The sequence below is a fragment of the Podarcis filfolensis genome, assembly GCF_964270895.1.
Source record: "Podarcis filfolensis genome assembly, chromosome: 9".
Taxonomy (NCBI): Eukaryota; Metazoa; Chordata; class Lepidosauria; order Squamata; family Lacertidae; genus Podarcis; species Podarcis filfolensis.
Genome location: NC_139610.1, coordinates 67427959 through 67447548, shown reverse-complemented (window position 1 = coordinate 67447548; position 19590 = coordinate 67427959). Strand labels below are relative to the sequence as shown.

Genomic DNA, 19590 nt, shown 5'->3' with positions numbered 1-19590 from the left:
TGTCAAGGAAATAAGCAACTATCTTACTTTTAAAAGACATCTGAAGGCAACCCTGTTTAGGCAAGTTTTTAAATGTTTAATGCTGTATTGTGTTTTTAATATTTGGTTGGAAGCCGCCCAGAGTGGCTGGGGAAACCCAGCCAGATGGGCGGGGAATAAATAATAATAATAATAAATTTATTATTACTCTGTATTCCATGAGTTTTGCCTGGTTTCAATGTGTCCTTGAAATCTGACCATTCCTCTTGGTGGCCTGGATGGAGGACCAGAGAAGGTTGGGTGAGTGTGCAGAGAAACCTGAAAGGTGAAATTCCCATGCGTTGGGCCTCTGACCCAATCAACTGCCCCCACATGGCAGCCCTCTAGAGGTTGTCTAGGACAGAATGAGGCCCTCAAGCTGAAAAACGGTTCACCATTCCCATTCTAAAATCAAAACATGCAATGCGCCCTTTCTTTGAACAACACAATTGAATTTATTCATCCACAGGACGACGGGGGACAAGTTTGAGGACTCTGAGGTTAATGTCTCCTTGCACTGCTATGTAGCTGATGACATCCAGGCCCACACGGTTGGGGAAGGTATATTCGTGGCCCTCTGCCAAGACTTTTATCTCTGAAGAAAGAAAGGTGAAGGACATCTGAAAGAAGCAGAAGGAGGAACACTTTTTACAAAGCCTGATGGTGTTTGAAAGCTTCTAGCAGAACAGCAGTCATTCTGGAGACATGGCGAGTTGACCATTCAGTGTCCAGGTCTTGTGCAAGAGCATCATGAGTTGCTTTTCAACATGAGGGCTCTTCATGGTGGCCGAGTTTGTGCCCTTCCAAAGCCCAAGAGCCAGACTTGTCTTAACTCTACATGTTAATACTACCCATTAAAAGACTGTACAGCCGTACCTTGGAACTCAAACGCCTTGGCTCCCAAACAAATCGGCTCCCAAATGATCGGAACCCGGAAGTGAGTGTTCTGGGTTTAGAACGACTTTCAGAAGCCGAACGTCTGGCACAGCTTCCAATGGACTGCAGGATGCCTCTGCAGCCAATCATAAGCCACGTCTTGGTTTTTGAATTGTTCCGGGACTTCGGGAACCCATTCCGTTCGAGAACCAAGGTATGACTGTACTGAGGCCATATTGCAACACTTATTCACACAGAACCAGAATAATCCAGAATAACACTGGGGGCGGTGGGTATCATTATATGAATGTGAACCTGGTTAGTAGCTTGTTACAAAAAAGGGGGTCTCCAGGGGTCTTAAGTATGTTTTATTATCATGAGCACAGGCAAAAAGTACAATATGATAAAACGTTAGATTCAATAAAATTTGCAAAACAGCCCTGTACTCCAACTAAAGATTGGGGGTGGGGACATAAAGCTAAAGGTGTAAACCTGGGCCCCATAAAATGCCAGCTAAGGCCTTTGAATGTTAGAGACACACCTGGGGGAAAAGCCCTCTCTCCCCACCAAAGAAGGGTCTCCAAGGAAGAGCTAAGGGTCCAGGTAGGTTCTGTGTTGCAATTCTAGCTGGATTAAAAAGGTAAACTGTTAGGTCCAGTTGCGGATGACTCTGGGGTTGCGCCGCTCATCTCGCTCTATAGGCCGAGGGAGCCGGCATTTGTCTGCAGACAGCTTCCGGGTCATGTGGCCAGCATGACTAAGTCACTTCTAGCGAACCAGAGCAGCGCACAAAAATGCCGTTTACCTTCCTGCCGGACGTACCTATTTATCTACTTGCACTTTGACGTGCTTTCGAACTGCTAGGTGGGCGGAGCAGGGACCAAGCAACAGGAGCTCACCCCGTTGCGGGGATTCGAACCACTGACCTTCTGATCAGCAAGTCCTAGGCTCTGTGGTTTAACCCACAGCGTCACCCATGTCCCTCTAGCTAGATTAGGGGACCATAATAGCCAAAGTATTGTTAAGGCAGCTAGCAGGATGGCCTAGGAGGGTTGGTTGACTTGGTGTGAACTTGTGAGTTTAGCACTGTCTACACCAACCTCAGGGACGTGGGTGTTGCTGTGGGTTAAACCACAGAGCCCAGGACTTGCCGATCAGAAGGTCGGCGGTTCGTATCCCCACAACAGGGTGAGCTCCCGTTGCTCGATCCCTGCTCCTGCCAACCTAGCAGTTCAAAAGCACATCAAAGTGCAAGTAGATAAATAGGTACCGCTCCGACGGAAAGATAAACGGTGTTTCCGTGCGCTGCTCTGGTTCTCCAGAAGTGGCTTAGTCATGCTGGCCACATGACCCGGAAGCTGTACGCTGGCTCCCTCGGCCAATAAAGCGAGATGAGTGCCCCAATCCCAGAGTTGGCCACAACTGGACCTAATGGTCAGGGGTCCATTTAACTTTACCTTTTTACACCAACCTCATCTTCCAGATGACAAGTCCCATCAGCCTGAGAAAAACACATCTGGAAGGCACCAGCTTGGCCAAGAAACAGCTGGGAAGGTGAGATCTTAGAAGAAGACACACAGTGGGGTTCCAGTTGTCCTGTACACAGGCACTCCAAGTGCTGTTGGACTGCTGGCCTCATTGTGCCTGACCACTGGGCAAGCTGGCTGGGGCTGATGGGAGTTTGGAGCGCAATGTCACCTGGAGGACCACAAGTTCACCACCCCCAGCATACCTCCACCATAATGGAACCAGGACTTGCAGAGAAAACACCCACCCACCCACCCCACTTCTGCCAAGTCCTCACCTTGACTTTGCCGCCTTGCTCAAAAGGGAAGAAGTTTAGTCTCTCCTCTTTCCCCCACTTCCCCAGCTTCTTGAAATTGCAGACAATGACGTTCACATCGGTCCGGTAGTTAAAGCGGGGGTTGAAGTGAAGGACGACGTTTTCACAGTCTTGGCCCAGATTCACAACAAAGCTTGGAGAGGATAACAGATACGAAACAAGGATACAGAGTGAAACCAGCAGAGCAACTAATACAGGCCCCCAGTACCAGGTATTGACATATGGGCTATGCAGCTAGGAGGTCTTCAGCCCAAAGATTTAGGTTTCATGAGAGCTCTTAACTATAAAGCAAGGTTCTAGATTGCAGAGAATAATGAAGTCTTTGTCTGCCCGGAGCTGAACGTATATCCTGGGTAGGCAAACTAAGGCCTGGGGGCCAAATCTGGCCCACTTGTCTTCTAAATCCAGCCCGCGGACAGTCCGGGAATCAGCGTGTTTTTACATGAGTAGAATGTGTCCTTTTATTTAAAATGCATCTCTGGGTTATTTGTGGGGCATAGGAATTCGTTCATTCCCCCCCCCCAATATAGTCCGGCCCCCTACAAGGTCTGAGGGACAGTGGACCGGCCCCCTGCTGAAAAAGTTTGCTGACCCCTGGTGTATATTGATGGGGTAACAAGATAGAGCCTACTGTCTGCTTGCTGTGCCTTCCTTCTGCGTAGCTCTTACGTTACTTAACTCATGCCAACCTCCCAACCCCACATTCACCCTTACATAGCTTCTTATAGAATTGTAGAGTTGGGACCCAAAGGATCATCTAGTCCAACCCCCTGCAATGCAGGATTTACAACAACCTTGCAATGTTGGCTGGCATTCTTATCCGTCTATTGCAGATGAGGGCTAAAAACTTGCAGGAAGTTGTGTCCAGGGCTGCTGTTTACCAGCTCCATCTGCTACGCAGGCTGAGACCCTACCTGCCTGCGGACTGTCTTGCCATTGTGGTACATGCTCTGGTTATCTCCCGCTTGGACTACTGCAATGCGCTCTATGTGGGGCTACCTTTGAAGGTGACGCAGAAGCTACAATTAATCCAGAATGTGGCTGCTAGACTGATGACTGGGACCACATAACACCGGTCTTGAAAGACCTACATTGGCTCCCAGCACGTTTCCGAGCACAATTCAAAGTGTTGGTGCTGACCTTTAAAGCCCTAAACAGCCTCGGTCCAGTATACCTGAAGGAGAGTCTCCACCCCCTTTGTTCTACACGGACACTGAGGTCCAGTGCTGAGGGCCTTCTGGTAGTTCCCTCACTGCGAGAAGCCAAGCTACAGGGAACCAGGCAGAGGGCCTTCTCGGTAGTGGCACCCGCCCTGTGGAATGCCCTCCCACCAGATGTCAAAGAGAACAACAACTACCAGACTATTAGAAGACATTTGAAGGCAGCCCTGTTCAGGGAAGCTTTTAATGTTTGATGCATTACTGCATTTTAATATTTTGTTGGAAGCTGCACAGAGTGGCTGGGGAAGCCCAGCCAGATGGGCAGGGTATAAATAATAAATTATTATTATTATTATTATTATTATTATTATTATTATTATTATTATTAGGACCGAGCAGGGTAAGCAGAACCTAGAGAAAAAATGGTCAAGGGGGCTATGTGTTCCCCACCTGCACATGTATTGAAGGATTGGCAGATCAGCCATCCCAATTGTATTTTGTTGGTTAAAGAGCATCTTTCCGCAACCCTTCATATGTTTGGGACAAGCACCAGCCAGCATACCCAGCAGTCAGGGGTGATGGGATTTCAGTTCTGGAGGGCACCAGGTTGGGGAATCCTGATCTAAAGGCTGGGAATGAAACCAATGAGTTCAGATTGCAAGAAGGAGGATTTCATGCACACACTAGAATGGCAGGGAGGGGGATTAACCTTTTCCAGATCAACGCAACATGCCAGAGGCAAACATTGGTTGCAATTTTTACCTTTGTACAGTGAGATAATTTCTATACACATTGTCACACCTCCCTACATCCAAGCAAGAGGCATATCGGAGTTCAAGGAAACATTCCAGCCAGGCCAGAATACTTAGAAAGGGTGTGGAGCAGAACCAGGGAAATATGCAGTCCGAGACAGTTCTGAGGGCCAGAGACAGAGAGAGATGGAGGGCCGCATTCTGCCCCAAGGCTGAGGTTCCTCACCTCTGCAGTCTGGAAACACTCTTTCCGTCTTCTCAGCTTACCTTTTGGCATCTTCCCAGCACCTCCCGTTCAGTAGAATCGTGTCTCCGTGTAGAAGTTGAAGGTGGGTAGCAATCAGCTTCTACGACAGGGGAAACCAGACAGGTTTTCAACCATAGCGATAGCATGGTGAGATTTAGGAGAGACAGAGGAAAGGAGAGGGGAAATTAGTGCTGTTACAATCTTTGGCCAGGAAACAAATTGAACCCATGGCTCAATATCTACAATTTCTACAAGACAGGACCAAAGGAGCAAACAAATAGACAAGAGCATAGGTAATACAGTGGTACCTCAGGTTACATACGCTTCAGGTTACAGACTCCACTAACCCAGAAATAGTGCTTCAGGTTAAGAACTTTGCTTCAGGATAAGAACAGAAATTGGGCTCCAGCAGTGCGGCAGCAGCGGGAGGCCCCATTAGCTAAAGTGATGCTTCAGGTTAAGAACAGTTTCAGGTTAAGTACGGACCTCCGGAACAAATTAAGTACTTAACCAGAGGTACCACTGTATCTTATTTGTCATAGGAGGGGCAGAGCAGGGTAAACTACACTAAAGTTTCCTACAATCAGGCAGTATATAAATTTTATGAAATAATAAAAAATGACTTCACTCACTGGTTAAAAAAACTGCAAGGCAGCAGGAGCCAGGCTAACATTACCTCGCAGAAATAGCTTGGAAGGGTACCTGCACCTTTTGCTCTATAACTTTCCTTCTAGTAGGCTAGAGATTTCTATTTTTTAGAATAGAAGCTCAGAGTCTGGGCCCCCTCACAGGGAACTACATGCCTTGGGCAGTTTGAGCATGAAAAGCTACATTTGCACACCACCATCCCCTAAAATCACATTATACTTGCTTCTCCCACAGGTAAACCACTGTTTGTAAGTTCGGTGAGACTCATCATTTCATTTATGCTGGAAATCACCATGCATTTTGATAATACGGTCTCGTCATTAACAGAGGAGAGAAAAAGATTCCATTGAGCACATGGCTTGGCTTGAGAATATGGACAGATTAGCTACATATGAACAAATTGCATGTCGACGCAAATTAAGAATGGATAAATATGAAGAAATCTGGAATGAACATTTCAGCGATAAGGCGGATAGTGGGGGGAAGAGAGAGAGGTGGGAAAATATTGTTTAAAAGGTGCAGTCATAGGTATATTGGTGTATTTAAATCTGAACTGTCAAACTGTGTTGTTATTGTTATTGTAGTGTCTTTTGCAGTTGTTTGCATCAAAAAAATTAAATAAATTTTAAAAAACAAACAAACAAAAACAGAGGAGAGTCCCACTGACAAAACACAAAAAAAGAATTTAGTAAGAAACCAGAAACAAGACGACAGGGAAGGCTAGAAGTGCCACACATAGATTGTTTCCTAGCTGATAGCTGTTAACTCATTCCCAAGCTGATATGTTTCCAGTCCTGTTCAGTGTCTGTTGCTTGTATTACCACCTCAATACCAACAGTCTCCTAGTCTTACAGCAGCAACAGAGAACCCGGGACTCACCGTCTCCATGATACAATCTCGCTAGGGCCCAACAAGTAAGCAATACTTTCTTCTCTCTGAGATTCAATAAATCAAGCCGCTTCCAGCTGCTTTTTAAAAGGTTTCAGCAAAGACTCCCCAGCTGCCCTTAAATATCTGGGGAAATTGCATCACGTGACAAAAAGGTTATCCTATGAGTGAAGACCTGCAGAAATGCAAGGAGGAAAAATCAGTCAATGGGGTGGGAAGCTAGCGGCTTTCAAATGAATGGGAACACTAATCGTAAACTCAAACAGCTGATGCTACTTCTTAATGTGCAATTGATCTCAGCAGCCTCCTGGCTTGGGCTCCTTGAAATATTTGGTCATTGCTTCTTTTATTTGATTTGGATTTTGGAAAGCAGCACAAGCAGCAAAGGCCGGCCGGCCAATTAAATTAGATTTAGATGTAAATCGCTTTTATAGGCCTGCAGCAGCAAAGTGCCCCTGATTGGTGGTGCTGGAAGCTGGTTCTCTGCTGTAAACATTTAATTTCAGCAGGCATTTCTGGGATACAGCAGAAAGAAGCAGGAAAGCTTAAAGAGAAAGCAAAGCACAAAATGTAGAAGGGCCACTTAGCTTTCTGTTCTTAGGTTCAATAACCATCTGGTGGCTGATATTCTCCTGGCGCAGTGGACATTGCAGTCTGTTGCTTATTCCTACAAACTTTATGGGCCTGCAAAAGCACTATTTTAAACACTGGGAGCTGTCTTACCTAATTGCTCTGATGAAAATAGGGACATCCTCTTCTCCCTCAGGAAACCCAGCCAGATGGGCAGGGTATAAATAAATATTTATTATTATTATTTTTATTATTACTCCTGCATTTGATCTCGCCAGACACATAGACTGAATACACACATCTACAGTGGTCACCTTGAGCCAATTACAAGCACTCCAGGGAACCTACCTCGCAGAATTGTTGTAAAGAATAAATGAAAGGGAAGGGATCATATACGACAGCTTCCGCAGATAAATGGAATGAAATCAAATTTTAGCTGAAAGCTGCCTCGAGTCGCAGTCAGGGAGAGAGGTGGAATATAGTAATAGTAATTATAAAAATGATGGAAACTGTGAAAATGCTCAGGACCATACCAAAGAGTAAATCCTATTGAACTCAGTGGGAATTAGTTCCAAGTAAAAATGCTTAGGATTGCAGTATAAAGCTACCCAGTCTTTACCCAGTTACCTGGGAGTAAGCTCCATTGATTACAGTGGGACTTACTTCTGAGTAGACAGTGCACGGCTCCATTTGCAGTGCCGGATTTACATATAAGCTAAATAAGCTATAACCTAGGGCCCCACTCTTTTGGGGGCCCAAAGTTTTTTTTAAGGAAAAAGAAACTGGATGTACATTTCCAAAATAGAAGATAAAAAACAAATAAAATAAAACCTACATACAGCAACAGTGTTTTGTGTTGTGTAGGCTCCTGTGATGTAAGTAATGGGCCCCGCCTGCTAGCCTGCTCCCTAAAATATCACGGGTTTGCTCATTTCTATATATAATGTGTCTACATTCTGCATGTGCAAATGGCTTTAGATACCTGTTAGGTCCATAAATTACCATATAGCATATATTCAATACAAAAAACAGTGACAATTTGTTGTTGACAAAGGACAGCTGGACATTTTGTTTGTTTGTTTGGACCCCACCCATCTGGCTGGGTTTCCCCAGCCACTCTGGGCAGCTTCCAACAAAAATTAAAAATACATCAAAATGTCACACATTAAAAGTTTCCCTGAACAGGGCTGCCTTCAGGTGTTTTCTAAATGCCAGGTAGTTGTTTATCTCTTTGACATCTAATGGGAGGGCGTTCCACAGGGCAGGCGCCACCACCGAGAAGGCCTCTGCCTGGTTCCCTGTAGCTTTGCTTCTCGCAGAGATGGAACTGCCAGAAGGCCCTCAGAGCTGGACCTCAGTGTCCGGGCAGAACAATGGAGGTGGAGACGCTCCTTCAGGTATACTGGACCGAGGCTGTTTAGGGCTTTAAAGGTGAGCACCAACACTTTGAATTGTGCTCAGAAACATACTGGGAGCCAATGTAGGTCTTTCAAGACTGGTGTTATGTGGTCACGGCGGCCGCTCCCAGTCTAGCTGCCGCATTCTGGATTAGTTGTAGTTTCCGGGTCACCTTAAAAGGTAGGACTACGTAGAGCACTTTGCAGTAGTCCAAGCGAGAGATACCTAGAGCATTCACCACTCTGGTGAGACAGTCCATGGGCAGGTAGGGTCTAACCCTGCGTACCAGGTGGAGCTGGTAGACAGCTGCCCCATATAAAGGACCCCATTACCTTCAGTAGTTTAGAGCCTCATCAAACCTAAATCCGGCCCTGACTGACTGGCAGAGCCTGTCCAAGGTTTCGGATGAGGGACATTCCTAGTCCTACCCGGAGAATTGAGCCAGGAATTGGACCAGGGACCTTGTGCATGTAGAGCAGGCATTCCACGTCTAAGCTACGGTCTGACCCCAGTCGGTTTGGGGTAGAGTCTACTGCTGCAAAGTGCTCTGCCTGTGTGCACACAGAAGCCATAAAGGAAAAACTTCCATTTGTTCCTCAACCTATATCGGGCCCCGACCCCAACTCACCAGTGGAATGTGGCCCTCAAAGGCTTTTTTCCTCTCCAAACCACCCCCCCATCCCAAAGATCTTTAATTTTTTTATGGCTCTCGATTAACGTTGTTCATATGAATGTTTTGATCTCTGAAGCCATATAATCAGGATAAATGAAGGTAGATTCAGAGAGGTAACAGACCAAAGAGAAAGGGAGCAAACTAGAGTGATTTTTGGGGGGTGTGAGACTGAGGAAGGAGGAAGTGCTGGGAGAATTAAATTCTCTGTATGCAGATTGAAAATTAAGAAACAAGTGTGATAGGAGATTCTATATATCACTCTATCGTCTCTTTGTGTTTTATTATACTAATTTATTTCTCTCTTTTCTTTCTTTCTTTCCTCTTTTGCTCCTTTATCCTTAATTTTCCGGTTTTTTGTTTTTTTACGCTAGTTGGGTTCTTATTGTATCGTATGTTGAAAACTCTTAATAACATTTTAAATGTTTGGCATTTTATTATGTTTTTATATGTGCTGGAAGCCACCTGGAGGGGCTTTGGAAACCCAGTCAGATGGGCAGGGCAAAAAATAATAATAATAATAATAATAATAATAATAATAATAATAATAATAATAATAGAATGCAGCAGCTCCTGGCCTGAAAATTGCCCCCTTCCTCCCTCTTACAAAATAAAACCATGTGAAATGACATGTTTTGAAGAGCACAAGCTGTGTTTATTCAGACATGTAGCAAGACAACAGTGACTTGGGACTAGGATAATTTGAGAAATCTGAGGGCTTTGATCCTGATGTCTCCTTCCACTGCGACGTACTTGATGGTCTCCAGGCCCAGCCGGTTAGGGAAGAAGATGTCATGACCATCTGCCAGCTGCACCTTGATGTCGTAAGTGTAAAGAATGAAGGAAAGCTACAAGAAATAAAAGGAATAATCATGACCAGCGGGGGACACCACACACTTTAAAAACAAAACACATGTCCCGGGCAGCATTTGAAAGCTTTTAAAGGAATGGTTCCTGCAAGGGCGTCCCAGGCTGTTCTGGCCCCAAGTGTGGCAGTCTAGGGCGCATCAGAATTGCCTTGCACCCCCATTTTACTCTTATCTACAGAGTGTTAAATAAATGCTATTAATCCAGGTTAACTTGTTGGTATGGGTTGATTTTCTGCTTGTTTGCACCAGAAGCTTGTTGTTGTTGTTTAGTCGTTTAGTCGTGTCCGATTCTTTGTGACCCCATGGACCAGAGCACACCAGGCACTCTTGTCTTCCACTGCCTCCCACAGTTTGGTCAAAACTCATGCTGGTAGCTTCAAGAACACTGTCCAACCATCTCATCCTCTGTCGTCCCCTTCTCCTTGTGCCCTCCATCTTTCCCAACATCAGGGTCTTTTCCAGGGAGTCTTCTCTTCTCATGAGGTGGCCAAAGTACTGGAGCCTCAGCTTCAGGATCTGTCCTTCCAGTGAGCACTCAGGGCTGATTTCCTTCAGAATGGATAGGTTGGGTCTTCTTGCAGTCCATGGGACTCTCAAAAGTCTCCTCCAGCACCATAATTCAAAAGCATCAATTCTTTGGCGATCAGCCTTCTTTATGGTCCAGCTGTTACTGCATCACTACTGGGGAAACCATAGCTTTAACTATAAGGGCCTTTGTTGGTAAGGTGATATCTAAAGCTACGCATTAGATATTAGGGACCCAAATTCTGAGAAAGTCCCTCCCAACAGAGATTATTAGACAGGCCCACTTACAAGCTAGATTTCCATGGGCAACGATGGGTTGGTTTTTAACACACAGTTTAATAAACCCACACAAGTACTTCTCACACATGTCAGACCCCCAACTGTAGTTCTGCACACATAAACTGAACCCTGCTATGTTACAAGGAAGTCTCCCCCCGTTCACAGGGGAACCTGGAGTTCACCAGATGTTGCTGGACTATTGGTCCCATTGTGTCTGACTACCGGTCATGTTAGCTGGGGCTGATGGGAGCGCAATTTCAACTGGAGGGTTGCAGGTTCAGCACCCCCAAAATACTCCCTCCACAAAGACAGAAGCCACACACCTGCCTGCTCCATTCACACACACCCTTTGATATCGTTGATCTAGTCCAGTTTCGGGTGCCACAATTTAAGAAGGATGTTGACAAGCTGGAATGTGTGCAGAGACGGGCAACCAAGATGGAAACCAAGACTTATGAGGAATGGTTGAAGGAGCTGGGTATGTTTAGCATGGGAAAGAGGAGACTGAGAGGAGATAGGTTGTTGTTGTTGCTGCTGCTGCTGTTTAGTCGTGTCCGACTCTTCATGACCCCATGGACCAGAGCACGCCAGGCACTCCTGTCTTCCACTGCCTCCCGCAGTTTGGTCAAACTCATGCTGGTAGCTTCGAGAACACTGTCCAACCATCTCGCCCTCTGTCGTCCCCTTCTCCTTGTGCCCTCAATCTTTCCCAACATCAGGGTCTTTTCCAGGGAGTCTTCTCTTCTCATGAGGTGGCTAAAGTATTGGAGCCCCAGCTTCAGGATCTGTCCTTCTAGTGAGCACTCAGGGCTGATTTCCTTCAGAATGGATCGGTTTGATCTTCTTGCAGTCCATGGGACTCTCAAGAGTCTCACTGCCTTGTGGTGGCGAAGGGGCTTGAATAACTCAAAGAAGCTATGAGCTATGCCGTGCAGGGCCACCCAAGATGGACAGGTCATAGTGGAGAGTTTTGACCAAACGTGATCCACCTGGAGCAGGAACCGGAGATAGGATAGTCATCTTCAAATATCAAAAGGGTTGTTGTGTAGCGAATGGAGCAAGCTTGTGTTCTCCTGCTCTGGAGGGTAAGTGCTGTTCAGCAGTGTAACAGAGGCCTTCAGAAGGTTGTGGAGTCTCCTTCCTTGGAGGTTCTTATGCAGAGGTTGGATGGCCATCTGTCATGGCTGCTTTGGCTGAGATTCCTGAATTGCAAGGGGTTGGACTAGATGACCCTAGGGTCCCTTCCAATTCTAAAATTCTATGATATACAGCTAAGTGCTCACCTTAAATTTGCCACCTTTCTCAAAAGGGAAGTCTGTTATCCTCTCTTCTTTCCCCCACACCCCATGTTTTTTGGACATGCAGATAATGGTGCTCATGTCATTCTGGTTGTCAAAGCGCGGGTTGAAGCGAAGGACAAGATTTTCACAGTCTTCGCCCAGATTCACGGAAAACCTTTAAGAGGATGACCAATGCAGGGAGGGAAAGCGTGAACTCAGGGTGAAAGTGTTACTGGTGACTGCATTGCAGGGGTTGGACTAGATGACTCTAAGGTCCCTTCCAACTCTACAACTCGAACTTGGGACTGAAGGGCCACGTTCACATCATACATTTAGAAACAGCAAGAGCTGGAACAAACTGCCTCAGGGGGCAGGGGCATAGCTAACTTAACTAACAGTAGAAATGGTAGAAAGATTTGGACAGGTTTTTCTGAACACTTGGGGTCAAAAGAAAGTAACTTAAAACAATGGTTGTTGAGACATTTCATTCCAAATCTTCTAGACAGAGCCAGACAGAGAATGATGACAGGTGGGGGGTCCTGTCCCCCAAAACACAAATCCTGACTACACCCATGTTGGAAGATGGCCTCCGAAAGGGATCCACTGCTTTAAAAGTTAGTCAATGCTCTGGGAATACTCTTCTCAGGCTTAAAATGCAGCTAGTAATAATAATAGTAATAATAATAATTTATTATTTATACCCCGCCCATCTGGCTGGGTTTCCCCAGCCACTCTGGGCGGCTTCCAACAAAACACTAAAATACAATAACCTATTAAACATTAAAAGCTTCCCTAAACAGGGCTGCCTTCAGATGTCTTCTAAAAGTTTGGTAGTTTTTTTTCTCTTTGACATCTGGTGGGAGGGCGTTCCACAGCTGGGTGCCCCTACCGAGAAGGCCCTCTGCCTGGTTCCCTGTAACTTGGCTTCTCACAGGGAGGGAGCCGCCAGAAGGCCCTCGGTGCTGAACCTCAGTGTCCGGGCCAAACAATGGGGGTGGAGACGCTCCTTCAGGTATACTGCACCAAGGCCATTTAGGGCTTTAAAGGTCAGCACCAACACTTTGAATTGTGCTCGGAAACGTACTGGGAGCCAGTGTAGGTCTTTCAAGACCAGTGTTATATGGTCTCGGTGGCCGCTCCCAGTCACCAGTCTAGCTGCCGCATTCTAGATTAGTTGTAGTTTCTGGGTCACCTTCAAAGGTAGCCCCACATAGAGCGCATTGCAGTAGTCCAAGCAAGAGATAATAGAGCATGCATCACTCTAGCGAGTCAGTCCGCGGGCAGACAGGGTCTCAGCCTGCGTACCAGGTGGAGCTGATAAACAGCTGCCCTGAACAGAGAATTGACCTGCGCCTCCATGGACAGCTCAGCTGTGAGTCCAGAATGACTCCCAGGCTGCGCACCTGGTCCTTCAGGGGCACAGTTACCCCATTCAGGACCAGGGAGTCCTCCACACACGCCCGCCTCTTGTCCCCCCGAAACAGTACTTCTGTCTTGTCAGGATTCAACCTCAAGCTAGGTCATTCTGTTTCTGAATTTGGATCCAAGATAGTTCGTGGAAAAACACATCCAAACACAGGAATGACAGGATAGAGACACATGCTGCTGGTTCTTTATTCCTTACCCACCTTTCACCCTAAGGGCAGATGCAGATGAATAGATTAAATTATTCTATTCATAGAATATATAGAAATGGCAAGACTGACAAATAGAACAAGGGAACAGGGGCAGGGAGTATTCGAAGAAGACTGAAAATATTTTATAGATTATTTGGAAATGTATTGTAAACCTATCAAAAAGTTAACAGTAACAAAATAAATTCAGCAGTAAGAAATATTGAGATATAAAGTTGAGAAAGAATAAGATGTAGGGGGAAATTAGAATGTGCAAAACGAAGAATGGAAGGGGTGGAAGTGGAGTGGATATTAATTGTGGTTTGTTTTTCTTTTTAAAAAGTGAAGCGCTGTTATTGTTTCAAGTGTAAAAATGAAAACGATAAATAAAAATTGGCGGGGAGGGAAATAAGAACACAAGAACAACATACTCTTTGGCACCCGGCAAGATCATCCCTTTCACTTGAATGGTGTCCCCTTGCTCAAGTTCAAATTCAGTGGCAGTCAATTTCTGCAGAAAGAGAAATCAGACACAAATTGAGCTGCGGCGGTGACACGGTGGGATTCAGCGGACGAAGGGGAATTGGTGCTCTTACAGTCTTTGGGCTGGAGCAAGGCTCATCCCATGCATCAAGGTTAGGACACAAAGCCTACAATACAGAAGAAAAGGAAGCAGCCGGCTATGAGTCCATAAACAAGAAGCACATGCATAATAATAATAATAATAATAATAATAATTTATTATTTATACCCCGCCCATCTGGCTGAGTTTCCCCAGCCACTCTGGGCAGCTCCCAATCAAGTGTTAAAAACAGTACAGTGTTAAATATTAAAAACTTCCCTGAACAGGGCTGCCTTAAGATGTCTTCTGAATGTCAGGTAGTTGTTTATCTCTTTGACATCTGATGGGAGGGCGTTCCACAGGGCGGGCGCCACTACCAAGAAGGCCCTCTGCCTGGTTCCCTGTAACCTCACTTCTAGCAATGAGGGAACCACCAGAAGGCCCTCGGCACTGGACCTCAGCGTCCGGGCAGAATGATGGGGGTGGAGACGCTCCTTCAGGTATACAGGACCGAGGCCGTTTAGGGCTTTAAAGGTCAGCACCAACACTTTGAATTGTGCTTGGAAAAGTACTCATCTCATTTGTTAGAGCAGGGGTAGGAAAGCTTTTCAGGAACTGACTTTTTTTTCTACTTTTTTTTCAGGAGTTATTAGCTGCTTAGGGTCAGAAGGCTGAACTCCACTGGACCTCCAGAGTTTTCCTCCTTCCGCCCCCCCCCCCTTTATTCCTTGTTCATTTAAAAAAGATGGCGCTGGTCCCAAGAACTCCATCACTGGGCAATGTAAAACTACTGTGAATAAATAACACCACAGATCAATTGGACCAATTCACTCAAATATGCATTCTGTCAAACCCACATTTTCTGTGAAGTCCTTACTTCAAACCCATTCCCCTTTGAGCACACTGTTATAAGAATTTTAAGGTCTCCGATATAGAATGAATATTCATAAATGCACACATATCTAAATATATGAACCATGTGTCTGAAATAGAGCAATCCTAGGGACTGGCTGAGATGACTGGCAGAATCCGCGACCAAGGGAAAGAGACGGTGGAAGAAGACTGGAAGAAATTTAAAGTTTATCTTAAGAACTGTTGTAAAATTAATGAGTGCTAAAATGTCATGGGTAATGTAAAACAGAATTGCAGTGAAAAGTAATTGGATAAGAGGAAAAAGATCAGAAATTGTATTACAAGTATTGAAATTAGGGGTTGCTGGGAAAATTTAAAACAGGGATGCAGAAAAGGGAGTTATGGGGAAGTCGTTGAAACAGGGTTTAAGAAAGAGAGGTCAAGAAATTATATGTGTTTATATGTTTGTTTGTTAATGTGTTATGTTTGTGAATTGTTAGTTGTTTTGTGTGTTAATATATGTTGTAAAACCAATAAAAATTTATTATAAAAAAAAAGAAATAGAGCAATCCTGAAGCCATTTTGACTCTCCTCAAATATTCCTCTGCAGTAAGGGAGGCAAATAGGGAAAGCCTTCCCCTTGTCTTTTTGCTTGCAAATCCTGTCTTAAGGCCATATTTGTGTATTGAATAGGGCAAGCCTGTGACCTGGATTCAGGAACTAAAGCAGGCTTCCTCAACCTCTGCCCTCCAGATGTTTTGAGACTACAATTCCCATCATCCCTGCCCACTGGTCCTGCTAGCTAGGGATCATGGGAGTTGTAGGCCAAAAATATCTGGAGGGCCAAGGTTGAAGAAGCCTGAACTAAAGTATTTACCATCACAAAAGAATGGCCAGGCTGCCCAGGTAAAGCAATCAGTGACCATTATCAGGTATCCTGGCAGGCAGGATTTCTGCTGTAGACCGCCTCCTATGCTGTAGACCATCTCCTTCTGTGATGTATGTAGGATGTTTGAGGGGTGTGGTCTTGGACTACAGGGTGGGCAATTTCAAAATTCTATATAAGGGCTTGTGCACCATTGTTCAGGGTTCTCCTCCCTCCTGTGTGTAATGAGTGGGGACCCTGTTGTGATAGTCCCTTTAATAAAGACCAGGCTTACTAGCTGCTTTGCTTCTCAATATTCTCTTGTTGGCCTCTGTTATTTTCTCCTACCAATAGGGAACCCACTTAAGGACTCCATACGGTCTCCGGAATACCCCATAAGTGAAAGGGATTGGTTTTTCTTATAATACAAAACCACATTTATGCACCCACTTCCCATTAAATTACACTGTACAGTGGTACCTCAGGTTAAGTACTTAATTCGTTCCGGAGGTCCATTCTTAACCTGAAACTGTTCTTAACCTGAAGCACCACTTTAGCTAATGGGGCCGCCGCGCCGCCAGAGCACGATTTCTGTTCTCATCCTGAAGCAATGTTCTTAGCCTGAAGCACAATTTCTGGGTTAGAGGAGGGTGTAACCTGAAGCGCATGTAACCGGAGGTACCACTGTTCTTGCCTTTCCCATGGGCAGATTTTTGGACTGTAAGCTGCTAGGGACAGAGACCAGTCTTTTTTTAAGCTCCAGAAAGCTTTGTGTGTATTGGTGGCATTGCATTAATAGCACACCCACCCACCCCTGACAAAGCACCAACAATATTTAGCAAGGAACTAGAAACAACAAGATACAAAAGCAGGAACAAGAAGTCAGCTAGGAAACAACTAACTCTTCTCCTGCAAGAACAAGCTACTTATTAACACTTTCAGGTTTCTAGAACTGCTTAGTCCCAGCAGTTTATACTGCAGCCTCCCTGCAAACGGTCTCCTATGCTAAAAACCAGAGAGAGCCTGGAACTCACACAATCCATGAGACACTCTTGCAGGAGTCCGGCCGACAAGTAAGCAACCTTTTCTTCTGCCTAATCTCAGCTCTGCAGTTTTAGGAGAACAAGCCCCAGCTGCTTTAAATAGCTGGGGAAACAGCATCACGTGACAAAAAGGGTCTGCTGTGAGTGGGTGGTCTGTTCAGATACCCAGAAATGCAAGGCAGAGAAAATCTGGGTTGATTGGCAAAAATCAGATGAATGGGAGCACTGATGATATACTCAAACAGCTGGTGCTAGTTTGCTTTGCCAGCCCTCCCCAGCCTTTTGCTTTCCAGATGCTTCAGACTACAGCTCCCATCACCTGTGCTAGATGGGCTGATGGGATCCGTTGTCCAAAATACCTGGAAAGCACAAGGTTGGCAAAGTCGGCTCTATGCAATTGATTATCAGCAGCTTCCTGGCTGGCACTCGTTAGAACATTTGTCCACTCTATTTTTTTTACTTTGATCTGGGTTTTGGGTGCCAGCAGAGCAAAAAAGACAGGTCAGCAAACAACTGAGCCAAGGAAATAAATGGTCTTCAGTGGAATAAGGTGATTGGTTCGTGGACGAGTGGGGATTTGAACCAGGTCTTGCCTGTTGAAGTCTGGAATGGCTCTAACCACTACACCACACTGGTTTCCTACCAGATGCTGATACTATAGAACTTGCTAGTCTAGGCCAACGCAGAAGTGTCCCTTCCCACATCTTCTCGAATCTGGGGAAGCCTCAGCTGTGGACACAGCAAATGTCAGAGGGGTAAAGGTAAAGGGACCCCTGACCATTAGGTCCAGTTGTGACCAACTCTGGGGTTGCGGCACTCATTTTGCTTTATTGGCCAAGGGTGCCGGTGAACAGCTTCTGGGTCATGTGGCCAGCATGACTAAGCCGCTTCTGGTGAACCAGAGCAGTGCACGGAAATGCCGTTTACCTTCCCGCTGGAGCGGTACCTATTTATCTACTTGCACTTTGACGTGCTTTTGAACTGCTAGGTGGGCAGGAGCTGGGACCGAGCAACGGGAGCTCACAATGTTGTGGGGATTCGAACCGCTGACCTTCTGATCGGCAAGTCCTAGGCTCTGTGGTTTCACCCACAGCACCACCCGCATCCCATCAGAGGGGTAGCCATGCTAATTTGCTGCACCAAGGGAGAGAGTCACTTAACAGGCCCCGTCAACCAGTGGCATAGCGGAGGTTGCCAGCACCCAGGGCTGTGCAGAGGGGTAGGTGGAAGGGAAATGGGCAGAGTACGCATGCACATTCAACTTCAACTGCCTAACGGTGTCTGCATTGCCCAGGAGATCATAGCTGCCAAGATAAGCATAGAATAGTTTTCCCGTTGTCTTGAGAGGTCACTTCCTGGTTCGCATGGAGAAGCCATTTTCAAGAGAGCCCAGCATTGGAAACATGCAGCTGTACTGGGGCAGGGGTGTTGAAATGTTGCATGAGGGGCAGTTGCCCCTGTGGCCTCCAACCACTCTACACCACTGCCTTCAGTGGCACCACCCAAATTGGCTTGGTGAGATTCAGGAGGACGCCCAAAAGAGTGTGCCAGAGAAGGAGAGAAGGGATCATTCCACCTGATGAGCTGCAAAGTTTGTGCAGATGGAGCATTTGTCAGAGTGACGTGCTGAATTCCACCCAAAGCATCTTGTGACCAGGGAGAATTTTGATCGAGTTCACATTTAAACATTAACCTACCCAGCTCGCAATTTCCAAAGCAATAAAAAGAGTGTCTCTTTAAAAAAACCAAAAACCTCATGTTACAGAATAAACAATATTAAAATGGATAGCTCAGTTGGTTAGAGTGTGGGGCTGATAACGCCAAGGTTGCAGGTTCGATCCCTGTATGGGGCAGCTGCATATTTCTGCATTGTGGGGAGGTTGGACTAAATGACCCTCAGGGTCCTTTGCAGCTATACAGTTCAATGATTCTATGAAAATAAAAACCCATCTACCCTTTCCAAGACATGAGGCCAGGTTTTTACATCCTTTAAATAGTTATAAAGAAGGCAGATCGCCCAAGAATTGATGCTTTTGAATTATGGTGCTGGAGGAGACTCTTGAGAGTCCCATGGACTCCAAGAAGATCAAACCTCTCCATTCTGAAGGAAATCAGCCCTGAGTGCTCACTGGAAGGACAGATCCTGAACCTGAGACTCCAATACTTTGGCCACCTCATGAGAAGAGAAGACTCCCTGGAAAAGACCCTGATGTTGGGAAAGATGGAGGGCACAAGGAGAAGGGGAGAACAGGGGACGAGATGGTTGGACAGTGTTCTCGAAGCTACCAGCATGAGTTTGACCAAACTGCGGGAGGCAGTGGAAGACAGGAGTGCTGGCGTGCTCTGGTCCATGGGGTCACAAAGAGCTGGACACGACTAAATGACTAAACAACAACAACAAATAGTTATATTTAATAATAATTTTATTATTTATACCACTCCCATCTGGGCTTCCCCAGCCACTCTGGGTGGCTTCCGTTTGTGTGACAATTCTAGTTACCACATGCAAACATAGCAACCAAAACATTTTGTAAGGTGGAGAAGGTCCCACAAAATCTTCTGTACATGATAAAAGTATACCAATCCACAAACTGTCTCCTTGACTAAGAAAAATACTGTGGTCTAAGGTTTC

At 45.8% G+C, this 19590-nt stretch overlaps 2 protein-coding genes across 2 annotated transcripts; both read right to left on the bottom strand.

The window, feature by feature from the left end:
• Positions 1 to 473: 473 nt before the first annotated feature.
• Positions 474 to 6531, bottom strand: LOC310742739 (16 kDa beta-galactoside-binding lectin-like; the record flags this gene model as incomplete). Its single annotated transcript, XM_083572158.1, has 4 exons — positions 6424 to 6531; positions 4917 to 4996; positions 2699 to 2870; positions 474 to 638 (listed from the first exon to the last, which is right to left on the bottom strand). Exons 1-4 carry the CDS (start codon positions 6430 to 6432, stop codon positions 474 to 476), a joined length of 426 nt encoding a protein of 141 aa, XP_083428284.1. The 5' UTR covers positions 6433 to 6531.
• Positions 6532 to 9713: 3182 nt separating this feature from the next.
• Positions 9714 to 17005, bottom strand: LOC310742460 (16 kDa beta-galactoside-binding lectin-like). Its single transcript, XM_083571996.1, has 5 exons — positions 16950 to 17005; positions 14233 to 14286; positions 14068 to 14147; positions 12027 to 12198; positions 9714 to 9918 (listed from the first exon to the last, which is right to left on the bottom strand). Exons 1-5 carry the CDS (start codon positions 16956 to 16958, stop codon positions 9763 to 9765), a joined length of 471 nt encoding a protein of 156 aa, XP_083428122.1. The 5' UTR covers positions 16959 to 17005; the 3' UTR covers positions 9714 to 9762.
• Positions 17006 to 19590: the final 2585 nt, after the last annotated feature.